General features: G+C 39.9%; 1 protein-coding gene across 2 annotated transcripts in view; it reads right to left on the reverse strand.

Annotated features, from left to right (window-relative positions):
• The window catches only part of ACPP (acid phosphatase, prostate), a 48,329-nt gene that overhangs the window by 11,474 nt on the left and 24,286 nt on the right, over positions 1-12,569 (reverse strand). The window contains exons 5-10 of one of the 2 annotated variants that reach the window (XM_027872371.1): positions 10,558-10,656; positions 8,491-8,583; positions 5,859-5,991; positions 3,249-3,331; positions 1,801-1,904; positions 1,036-1,266 (exon numbers count right to left, since the gene is read on the reverse strand). In XM_027872371.1, the coding sequence (XP_027728172.1) occupies positions 1,068-1,266; positions 1,801-1,904; positions 3,249-3,331; positions 5,859-5,991; positions 8,491-8,583; positions 10,558-10,656 (711 nt within the window). In that variant the 3' untranslated portion in view covers positions 1,036-1,067. Of the gene's footprint in view, positions 1-1,035; positions 1,267-1,800; positions 1,905-3,248; positions 3,332-5,858; positions 5,992-8,490; positions 8,584-10,557; positions 10,657-12,569 lie in introns of those variants that run through there. The other variant, XM_027872370.1, reaches the window with a different exon arrangement.

Raw genomic sequence — 12,569 nt, forward strand, 5'->3', positions numbered from 1 at the left:
GCTTCCTAGATGCCTAGAACTGAACACAATACTGACACCTAGTCACAAGGGGGTCTTATTAGGGTATAGGGTGACAGTGGAGGGTCAGACTAGTTTGAGGGAAAGAGAATTGGTTTGTTCTCATTAATTTTTTTTGAACAATCAAAAAATCCCCAAATAAAACCCCCATATATGCATAGTCCAGTAAAACAAACTTCCACATTGGCCATTTTCACAAATGTATGTAGCATCCAGCATTGTAAGTGCATTATCTCTCTGGCATGAGGTGGGTAGTATGTTCTATCTTCCATCCTCTGGACGTGTGATTTCTCATTTCATTGATCAGACTTCTGAAGTCTTTCAAAGTTGTCTTTCTCTACATTGTTGTCTAAGTTCTTATCAATTGATCTCCTAGTTCTCCTGCACTTCACTTTGCACTTCACACTTTCTTCAAAGAGGTCTTCCTGGTTTCCTCTGAAACTCTCCATTTTGTCATTTCTTATGGCACAATAATAATCCATTCCATTCTATTCCAGTATTCCATACCACAATTTGTGTAGTCATTCCCTAATAGGAGGGCACTCCCTTAGTTTCCTGTTTTTGGATCCTACAAAAAGAGTTGCTGAAAATATTTTGGTACATGTAGGTCCTTTTCTTCTTTCTTTGATCTCTTTGGGGTATAAGCCCAGTAGTGTTATAACTGAGTCAAAGAGCTTGTATGAACAGTATAGAAACGTTTTGGACACAGTTCCAAATTGCTTTCCAGAATGATTGGATCAATTCACAACTCCATCAACAATGTATCAGTATGCCTGTTTTTCTTCAGCCCTCCCATGTCATATTGTTTTCCTGTTCTGTCAACTTTGCTAATCTGATGGATGCATGATAGAACCTCAGAGTTGCTGTAATTTGCATTTCTCTAATTATTAGTGATTTGGAACATTTTTTTCACATGGTTGTTGACAGCTTGGATTTCTTCTTTTGAAAACTTCCTCTTCATTTCCTTTGACCATTTATTTATTTGGGAATGGCTCTTAGTGTTATGAATTTGAATCAGTTCCTTATATATCTTTGACATGAGATCTCTATCAGAAAAGTTTTCTGCAAAACACCTCCCCTCCCCCAGCTATTACAGGTTTCCTTTCTAATTTTGTCTGCATTAGATTTGTTTGTGCAAACACTTTTAAGTTTTCTTTAATAAAAACTGTTAATTTTATCTTCTGTGACCCTTTTCTATTGCTTCTGTAGTCATGAGCTCTTTCATCTTTTTCTAGTTTTTTCAGCAAGCTGTGAGTGAAAGAGTGAGCCCATCAGTTTTTTAAGGTTTCTTCTAGCCCCAACATTATATCCATCTCTGATTATCTTCTTTGTTCCCACACTCCTTCTTCCCAAATGGCTAATGGAATCAACTTTTGATTTTATAGGTCACTATGTAGGAGTGCTTTAAGAACTTTCTATGGCTGGTAGAGAGTCATGGTTTCATATTGACCCTTCTTTTTGTGTTATGCTGTGTGTATGGAAATACTCTGGGGTTGGGTTGTTTTTTGTTTTGCATTTAGGTTCAGAATAAAAACATTTTTTAAAAAGTTGTGTAGGGTTAACATACTATTTTTTTCTTCTACATTCTTAGGTTACCATTGATTTTGGAAAATTTTTATATATTTTTTCCAATTATGTATAAAAACAATTCTTAACATTCAGTTTTTAAAATTTTGAGTTCCAAATTCTCTCCTTACTTCCCTCCCCGCCCTCCTCATTGAGAAGGCAAGCAATTTGATATAGATAGTGATTTTGATTTTGAAAAGGATTCAGAATACTCACCCATTCTCAAGGTATAATTCCATTATGTGGCAGGCAGCATAAGGAGGTAATTTTCCATTAAAAACATCGAGTCCTATCTGCAGGGCGCCAATAGTAGTGTCATGCTGAAAGAAAGAAAAGACATTTTCCAGGCTTACCTGTAGTTTATCCTTTTCCATTAGCTTAACAAATAATCATAAAGTTTTTGGGGACCCATTGACGTGACACAACTACAGAGTAATAACAACATTTTTGAATGGTCTTGTGGCACCTGAGGCATGACTTTGGAGATAAAATTTCTTGAGAAATTTGGGGATAAAATTTCATAAGAATTAGAAAGTGTTACTTACATAATGATTGAAATACAGGGAAGTATATTTTAGAGTTCTTAGAAATTATTAGCTTGGCTTCATATACTGCTGGGATTTAGAATAATATCCTATTCACTTTTTGAATAAACAAGTGGAGAAAAGGGTAGGTGATGTACTAAAGATCACACAGAAAACTGGAAGTAGATAGCATTTTAAAACCCAAAAGACCTAGCTTTATATTCCCATGTTTACTGCCCTGTGGTAGACTGATATCACCCCTTCCCTTACCTCCTTTTGGCCCATTGATTTCATTGGTATAGGGAATTCTGGGTATGGAGTCTCCCTCCACTGTTACAAATCTGGTAACTCATCTGTAACGTATGATCTTAGAGAGTTGCCTGGGTCATTTGAGAAGTGAAGTGACTTTCCCATGGTCATACAGTCTAAGAGATGGGATTTAAACATAGGTCTTCCTGACATCAAGATGGGTCAGTTTTCTAGCCACCTTGCCCTTTTTTGCAGCTCTAGGAAATGATTTTGTAGTTACTTTTCTGCTTACATGTTGTTTCCCTCTAATAGGAATGTGAAGCTCCTTAAGGCAGGAACTTTTCCATTTTTGCCTTTCTGCCCACAGGGCCTAGTCAAGTCAAGTTGATAAGTATTTTTAAGTGCCTAATATGGCAGATACTGCAGGTTCCAAAGGAAGGCAAAAGTTCCTGCTCTTAAGTAGCTCATGGTCTAGAAGGGGAGACAACATGCAAATAACTATGTATTAACAAGACATATATAGGATAAATTGGAGGCAGTCAAAAGAGGGAAGGCACTAGCATTAAGGGGAATTGGGAGAGGCGTTTTGTAGAGGACTTGGAGGAAGTCAGTAAAATGCTCGACATATGGTAGGTGATTAATAAATGTTTGTTGAAATGGTGAGCGAAATGAATGAATATTCCAGGCTGTCTTTCACTCATAAACTAAAGCTCATAAAGTATTTACAGAGATTAAACTATTTCAGTCCCATCAAGGATGTCCCTATAGTTGGACATCTGTATAGTCCATGCCTTTGGACTTTACTTATGGAAAACTTTCTATTTAGGAGATCAAGTTGTCTTCCTTTGTATCTTATTTTTGCTCCAACTCAGAGAAAACCAACATACTTACTGCAGAATAGATGATGAGTTTTTTCTCATTAGATTCATTGGCCACATTCTTGAAATGATCAACAATGTTTTTCACCAGGACACCTTAAGGAAGATTTACAAAATGGTGGGGATGAATCAAACATCTGATTAGAGCTAAACACTCAGTTCACAATTAAGTTACCGTGCGACAACTCCAGTGGGAGAGGGAGAGGGTTGTTTTAAAACACAAATTAGGAGAGCACTGAATTTAAGAGACATTGTAAGGCTTTTAGGATCACCTGGGACTGTTTTCAATGTCATTTTTTCTGAAGTAGAGGCTTACAAAATGTGATGCTGGGTGCCTATCTGCCTGTATCTCTCTGTACGCTATTCCTTCTTTCCATGCTTGCATATGTTCATGTTCTAATAAGCTGCTTTGGGATTCAGATGTAATGTAGACTTTTCAGGTGATTTTTCAGGATTTAATTACCTCTTGTTATCATAACTCTTTTTATTCTCATGGTCCTTAATGGCATGGTAGAAAGAAGAAGGAAGAGATCTTGATTTGGGTTCTGATGCTGTGACTACCTCATCATAGATCCTTGGGTAAATCTTGGCTCCTCATGGTACAGTTTTCACTTCAGAAGAAGGCAGAATTTGGACTAAGTGACCTATAAGGTCCTTTCTAGGTCAGCAATTTAGTGATTCTAATATCCAGGGGTGTGCTGGAGCCACCTCTACCCCCCTTATGAGAGCTGATTGTTAAATTTTCACTGTGACCATTTACACCATGGAAATGAGCAAATACTATAAATTAGGACTTGATTTATTATTTTGTTGATTGACTAGACTTAAGTAAAGGAGAAAATGTTAATAATGCAGGTTAAATTTAGAAGTGTGTCATGGCACATTTCTTTTGAGAGCCAGTTGTTAAACATCTGCCAGCATGCAAATATGCCATCTACCAGGGAAGCTAGATGGTACCATGGATAGAGAACTTGGCCTCAGACTCAGGAAGACGAGTTCAAATCCAGTTTATGATACTTCCTAGCTGTGTGATCCTGGGCAAGTCACTTAACCTCTGTTTGCCTCAGTTTTCTAAGTTGTAAAATGAAGATAATAATAGCACCTAACCTCACAGGGTTGTTGTGATGATCAGATGACAAAATATTTGTAAAGGGCTTAGTAGCCCAGGGCCTGGCACATAGTAGGTGCTTAATAAATGTTTATTGCCTCCTTCACCTCCCTAATAGCCATCCATTAAGAGAACAAGGTGGTCTGGCTCCTGTGTGAAAAGTTAGATGCCTCTTGGTCCTTTTCTCACCTGTGAACCTGTGAAGAACTCTTGTGTGTTGTCACTGTAACTATTGTTTGCAGGACCTAGCTTTTTGGAGGGACATGCGCAGACACAAAAGGGAAGCTACTCAAGCCATCTCATGCACTAGAAACACTGACATGCCTTGCTACGAAGAGCTCTCACCCGACTTCCCTGGTTCTCCCTCTCTCTGAGACAATGAACTCCAGAGCCACAGTGGGAGAGCCAGTGAGGAATGCCAGCCCAGAGAGCTGGCTTCTGCATATTTGCATGTGCTGTTTACAGGCAGCCTCAGAATGAGAGCGAGGGACTGGGGATGAGCTCATTAACTCTGTTGGTAGCAGCTGCTGCCTTCCTGCTCCTGAAGGTCAACTGCCACAGCTCTGGATTGGAGTAACTGGATGCTGTTTTGGTGGAGTCGGTGAACGCAGTGTGGCAGCAGCCTTGATTCCTATATTCTCTTCCATTTCCTATAGATTAATGAGTGTGTCTGCTATGCTGCATTATGTTATAATTTATTGAATATTTATGTGGCAAAATATCTGATATAATAATGATAACTGACCTTTATGGGGCACTTGAAGGTTGCCAAGTGCTCTCTGTACATGATTTCCCTTGACTCTCATCACCCTGTGAGGTGCACCATACAAGTATTATTAGCCCCATTTTTACAGATGAGGATGATTTTCAACTGCTCTCATTTACCCAAATCTAAAACTATTGAGCTTCTCATTGGGATTGATCCAGGCAAATTTCCATTAATGCCAGGCTCCTTCCCAGAGCTTCTAGATGACAGGCCATTTTAGTCATTTTCCCCTGGAAATGTGCAAAAAGTAAAGGTCATTCCATAAACAACCAAGTTAATATTTAAGTGCCTTCTGGCTTAGTCCAATGTTGCTTACCTGGATAGGCACAGAATTCATCGTTCAGAATTCTGAGATGACTGCAGTTTACAAGAGCATGACTAGGCTACATAAATCATAAAGCCCTATCTAATCTGACATATATACTGTACACATGTAGATGTAGATTGGTGGTGTTGAGTCATTTTTTTCAGTGTCTGACTTTTCGTGACCCCATTTGGGGTTTTCTTGGCAAAGGTACCGGAGTGGTTTGCCATTTCCTTCTCCAGCTCATTTTACAGATGAGGAAACTGAGGCAAACAGTAAAGTGACTTGCCCAGGGTCACACAGCTAATAAGTGTCTAAGGATGGATTTGAACTCAGGTCCTCCTTACTCTAGGCCCAGCATTCTTTCCATTGTACTACCTAGCTGCCTTTGTATATGCCGATGCATACGTATACATGTGTGTCTGTCTGTGTTTTAGCCACATACCTCCCAGAAGCCGAGTTTTTTCTTTCCTCTTATATACAGCAAAGATCGACAAGAGAGATAACTTAGACAGCTCCTCCAGCTTTGCCATGGTGTCTGTGGTGGCCCAGGGGGGTAGAGTAAAATTGTGAATTCTCTGCAAAAAGGAGAAAACAGAAAATGAATAGAGTTTTCTTTTTCCTTCTGGCTGGCCTGCTTGTTTGATGTCAATCTATCTTCCCTAATCATCTCAGAAATGCCACTGCGTTCACACCTCACTGGTATTGGGGTACAAAATATAAGAAATGGGCTCTTTCTAGAAACAATTCACATTTTGATAAGCAGCTGTAAAAGTCACCCAAGGAGACACACACTGAGGTTGATTTCTCTCCCCCTTTGTGTGTGACCAGGGCTTCTGACTTAAAATTTCTCAGTGGCTAAAGGGAATTTTATGTACAATGAAGTAGGGAATATTAGGATAAAAATCTCCCCAACATGGAGGAGGTTTAGGAACCTCCCTCTGCATTTAATAGGAAAGGCAAATGCATTGGCAGAAAAATTCCACTTGAAGAAGATAAATTAAAGGGCTTAAATACAACACAAAACACTTTTGTGGCCTGAAAGGTGAGAAGGTAAAGGGATGATGCTCTGAAGCCTTTGGCAATATGTCCTCAAAAGGTTTCTTAAAATGAGTCCAACTGGTTGCCAAGGGAAAAGCTTCAATCTCCAAAGTAAAGCAGGTAGACATCCCATGCTACGATTACCCTCCAGTCAGAAAAGACCACCAATTCCCCAAGAAGCAAAAGCACAGTTGAATTGGTATTAGTGGAGATCAAAGCCCAGTGAAGAACAAAGACCTGCCCCTCGACATAAAAGAGCCAGGCATGGCTGAATGGCCCCAGGAAAATGGAAATTAGCTATATCTCAATGCGGGCCAAGGGAGCATAAGGAAAACAGCATAAAAGGATAGTCTTAAACTTTTCCATGGAAGAATCTTTGACAGAAGTGGTTGGATATATTTGGTGAAGTAGATGATAATGATAAAAAGAAGTAGAAACATAACACACTTCTGGGTCAAGCAGTTCTACCCAAGGAAGACAACTGTGTCATTTGTCACTAGGGTAATAACTATGGAACCAATCTATGCTCCCAGATCACAGGATCTGCTGGGAGGGATTTCAATCGATCAGTCAGGAAACATTTATTAAGTGCCAGGCACTATATGCTAAGCATTGGGGATACAAAAAGAGGCAAAAGACAGTACTGGCCCTCAAGGAGCTTACAATCCAATGGGGGAGACAACATGCAAACAAATATATACAAAGCAAGCTCTCTATAGGATAAACAGGAAATAATTAACAGAGGCAATGCACTGGAATTAGATGATCTAGTCCAGCCTCCTCACTTTACAGATGAGAAGACTGAGGCCCAGAGAGGCAGAAGAGCTGGAATTTAAACCCAGACCCTCTGACATCAAACTCAAGGGCCATTCTTCTACCCCATCCCAACTAGTGGTATTCTATACTGCGATAATTTCAAAGTGAGAAGCAGTGATGAATAGTGGAGGGCAACATTTACCCACAAGACTTCTCACGTGGGCAGTGCTCTAACCACGGCCTATCCGTCAGACCTTCTTTCTGACTGTACTCCCTAGAGCAGGGATGAGGAACCTGTGGTTTGGATTCAGCCGAAAGGCCTGAATTTGAGGACCCAAAAGGCCACTAGTGGTCTGGACTGCAGGTTCCCCACCCCTGCCCTAGGGCCTTACCTTAGTTTTATATAATCTCCAAATTCCTTTATAGCTTCAAATCTTCTACACATATATAGAAGCCTTTTCCAATCACTCTAGAGGCCAGTGACCTTTCACCAAAATTACCTTGAATATATTTTGTGTGCACTTATATGTGTGTAGGTTATTTCCCCCAATATATTAGAAGTTCCTTGAGAGTAGGGACTTTTATTTTTATCTTTATATCTCAAGTAGCGGGACAAATAGGAAGAGTTTAATAAATTAATGCTCACTGATTTTCTCATTCATCGAATGAGCCTGATGGAAAACAGGCACTCATTGTATCCTCCTCTCCTAGCTAGTAGGTAGAACACAGTGACTCAGAAATGATACACAAGAGGGCTGACAGAAATTCCTCACCAAGTGAAGAAAATATCATCTTGAAAAACCAGTAACAATTTGTTGAATTACAGTGAGTATTTGACCTTCATAGGAAAATGTTTGGTGAGGCTCTTTGCTGATAAGTCAGTGCTGATACATGCAGCCTACATTTTCTTGCTTCCTTATATCTGTAAAATTCAAGTAATTTTTTTTGTCCTGTAGAAAGGCATTTCTTTTTTAATTAAAACACATACCAAGAGCCCAGAATTCCCGGGTGAGTGAAAAATCACTAAATGGCAAAAGATGGACAAAAAGCAATTTTGCCTGCAATTTTCTAAAGGGTAAGAATATTAATAATAAGAGAGAAAAAGAAAGACGGGAGGATTTTCAGTAATAAAGGAGTCTTAATTTATGTTCTACTGTTAAAGGAAATAAGAGTACTATATCTAGAAAGGAAAAAAATGGAGGCTATGTTATAGAAGTCTAAATAGGCATTTTTCAAAGCATCAGATTGTAGGAGGTTAGTCTTTTTTCTTTTTCTTGTACCTCACAAAATAAAGGATCATAGATTTTATTCCAGATTCCATTAAGGTCCTTGATTTGGAGTCCTGAAAGCTTTGATAAAGTATTTGTAAAATCCTGAAAAACATACAAATTGACACAAAGAAAAATGATGGTGAATTAGTTATTTGCCAGGAAAGTACATTGGGTGATATTGACTATGATAACTTTAATAAGATGAACCTATAGAATTTTGTAGACAAGATTAATTTTTGTAATATTGCAAGTATAGGGGCAGCCTGCTGTAGTGGACAGAATGGTGATCTTGGAGTTAGGAAGGCCTGGGTTCAGATCCTGCCTCAGATATTTATTAGCTATCTGATCTTGGGTCAAGTCATTTAATCTTGATGTCATGGGACTGTGAGCTTTAGAAGGATAAAGGATTTTAGATATCTTCTAGTCCAACTGCCTCATTTTGGAGATAAAACTGAGATTCAGAGAGGCTGTGATTTGCCTGGGTTGCATAGTTAGTTAGCAAAAATAATAATGACTATCATTTATATAGTACTTTGAGGTTTATGAAAGTCTTTATAGATGTATACAATCTCATTTGATCCTCACAACTACCCTGTAAGGAGGGTGCTATTATTATCTCCACTTTATAGATGAGGAAACTGAGGCCTAAGGAGGGTAAGTGACTTGCCCAGAGTCATCCAGTTATTAAGAATGAGAGACTGGATTCAGATCAGATCTTTCTAACTCTCAAGTGGTCTCTCTACTAAGTAACACTGCCTCCAAAGTAGCTAAGTCAGGATTTCAATCAGCTTCACTTGATCCCAAATCCTATGATCTTTCCATTATACTGTGAGGCACTGCAGGCAATCAACTAGGAATTCTCTACTGTCATAGAGGAGGGAATTCACACACTGGGAATTACCTGCGTGGATAACATCACAGTTTCTTCAGCTGTTTCTGGAATACTTTAAGTATAAATGCAAACATGCATCTGGGGGAAAGCTGGCTTTCCCTCCTTGGCCTATATTACTGTCAGGTTTGATGCAGTGATAGAGGTAGTAGGTGATTTGTATAACATGGGAGGATCTACCCTAGGTTATCCTTAGTCCAGAATGAGAAATTCGTTCTAGACTCTGGACTGCCCAAAGGACAAGGAAGTGGTTTGGATTCACTATCCAAGAGTACAACTTTTCTTATAGAAAATTATAATTCTGACACTGAGGGAGGGGAACAGAGTTGTGGCTATTCTCATGTCAGAGCAGAGCAGAATCAACTATGGATTCTGAGGATGGTGAACGTAGGCAGAAGGGCACTAACAGTGAGAGCTCAGGAAGGGGGGTGGTGCATCAGCTCATGACAAAGAGTGTTGAGCTAAATCTGGAAAAGTAGCATGATGGCAGCAGGAGGAGAACATGAGTGTGTATTTTGTGTCTTGTAAGGTTTCCAAATATAACTTGGAGAGAAGCTGGGGTAAGTGTGATCACATAATCCTGTGACTGGAATATGGAATCTTCATCCAAGTAGTCAGCTTGTCAAACTCTCCCCACAACCTGAACACAGGATATGGGATTAATACGATAATAAGATAATAATGAGTTTTGCTTTATGTACTATAGCATGTAAGGCTTATGTCTTAGATGTATTTTCTAGATGAGATATATTACATGGAATCATGTGCATACCTTAATAGTAACATCATGTGGACATTTAGAGATCACCTTAAAGTTTTCAAAGCACTTTAAGGGAATTGTCTCCTTCGCAAACCAATCCAGTATCTTTGCCAAGAAACCCCCAATAGTTGTGGTTGGACACAACCGAAACAACTGAACAACAACTTGTTTGCTCTAAGTAGGTCCATTTTTAAGGGAGCAGATTAGGTTTGGGGATGTAGACTGTGGTTGTGGCGTGGTATCAAGCTAGCTGGTCATACAGTGATGAAAATTGTGGCTGACCTTGTCAGTTGTTTTCAGTTCCAAATACTCATAGTCAAACCCAAGGGGGGTGGGGGTGGGGAGGGTCCTTTCTTATCCCCAACCTGAGCCCATTATATAATAACATATAGAATAGTAAAGCCAAGTTCTTTTTTTTTTCCTTAACCTTGTATGGAGACACCAAGTTTTGATATTCCTTTGACATCAAAGTTTCTTTCTGAAGCTTTTCAAGTCGAGGGCATTTCATATTAGGAAGGTACAGCAACTGAAAGAACAGGAATAAAAAAAATCCATTAGGCAGAAATATTGGAACAAATCCCATTTCTAATCTATAAAATTACATAGAAATACTAGAAAAGATATAGTCACATTTCAAACTTCAGCTGGGAAACCAACATGAAGAAAAAACCCTAAAATTTAATTGAACTGAACGTTTGAAATTAGATTTTTTTAAAAAAGGGATCAGTGTATTTGAGAGTCTTAAATAGGGAGATGAGGAGAGAATAAGACCAACCAATATCTCATTCTTCTCAGGAAGAAATGAAAGGCCTGTGATGCTATACTTTGTCACTTCCTATTTCTTCAAATGAAACGTGACATAAATCATTCTATCCCTTTCCTCTCATTTCAGACATAGATTATGTGTATAGCCAGTCTCTCCCACTCCCATATTTCACATAGGTCAGAGATTCACATAGGTAACATTTTAAGTCTTGGTATTGGTACAGGTAGTGGTATAGAGCAGCTGGGTGACACCATAGTACATAGAGTGCCACACCTGGAGTCAGGAACACTCACCTTCTGGAGTTCAAACCCGACCTCAGACATTTAGTAGCTATATGACCCTGGGCAAGTCACTTCACCCTGTTTGCCTCAATTCCTCATGTATAAGATGAGCTGGAGAAGGGAATGGCATGCCACTCCAGTATTTGTGCCAAGAGAACCCCAAATGAGGTTACAGGAGTTGGATGTGACTGAAAATGACTGAACAATAACGACAGTGATACAGCGAGTGGAGAGAGCACTCATTTGGGTTCAAATCCCGCTTCTGATATTTACCGCCATGTGGCTTTGGGTAAGTCACTCAGCATCCATTAGATCTCGTTCTCCTCATCTGTAAAGTGCAGGGGGTGGTCCAGATGACCTGTGAGGGTCTCCTTCCTGCCCTTGACCTAGGAGCCTATGATCAGGAACCTTAAAAGAGGTCAACTAGTTGGTCCTTTTCTCTTCATCCTTCTTCCGCTAATCATGGCGGAATGACTAAGCCATGATGATAGATGAAAAGCACTCTGTGGAGAGTACTTGTTAGATGTTTCCCAGCTCGTGGTTATCTGTGTCCTGTCTGTCAGCCTGGGTTATCTTCTGTCTGCTTCTTGCACACGTGCTGAAGCCAGCGCTGCAATGAGTTTGGAGGAATGAAACATTCCTTTCTCCAGTGTGGCAGCTCTGCAGTAACATGGGGATGCTTCTCTCATAGGGTTTTGGAATTGGATATTTCTTAATAGGGACAGAGGAAGTTTGAAGACCTCTATTCTCATAATAACATAAGTGCTTTCTCTTCACTACATCTACCATGATTTGCCATAACAGCTTGGTGGCTACCAAAAGAAAAGTGTTTAAAGGCTTACAGCTCATGTGCGCTCTGGTTGATTCTGTTATCGCCTGTTTTGAAGATTTCCTGCATTGAGGTTGCACCATATGGAAGTCTTCATCGCAGTCCCATTTGTACTTCTATAACCATAAGTGCAGGCATTCTAAAACATTAGCACTGGGATCAGAGAATCATAGAATTTCACAGATGGGAGAGACCTCTAGGTCAGCCTGTTCCTGAAAGGGCCTGTTCAGACTGGGATGAAGGCTGGAACTGAGACCCTGCTTCACTCCTGGGGTCAGAGCTGCTTGCTTCTGGGCTTGGTCATTGTTTAGTACACAGCTAAGGGCTCCCAGTTGCTCCTTTCCACCCCACTCCTAGGGGCACCTCAATTTCTCAGTCTGAATCTGTGACCTGGAATGAGGTAATTAGCAACAGCTGCCAGTTGGCCCCTGTTCTCTTTACTGAACAAAGTCAGGCACCTCCTTGTAGGTTTGGGACTTCTTAGTCTGGTACACAGTGTGGATAGATCCTCATTCAGAACCAGCACTGGAAGTCTCTCCATGGTGTACTCCTGGCTAGACCCT

This window comes from Vombatus ursinus, unplaced genomic scaffold, assembly GCF_900497805.2.
Source record: "Vombatus ursinus unplaced genomic scaffold, bare-nosed wombat genome assembly UNPS02014799.1, whole genome shotgun sequence".
Classification (NCBI taxonomy): domain Eukaryota; kingdom Metazoa; phylum Chordata; class Mammalia; order Diprotodontia; family Vombatidae; genus Vombatus; species Vombatus ursinus.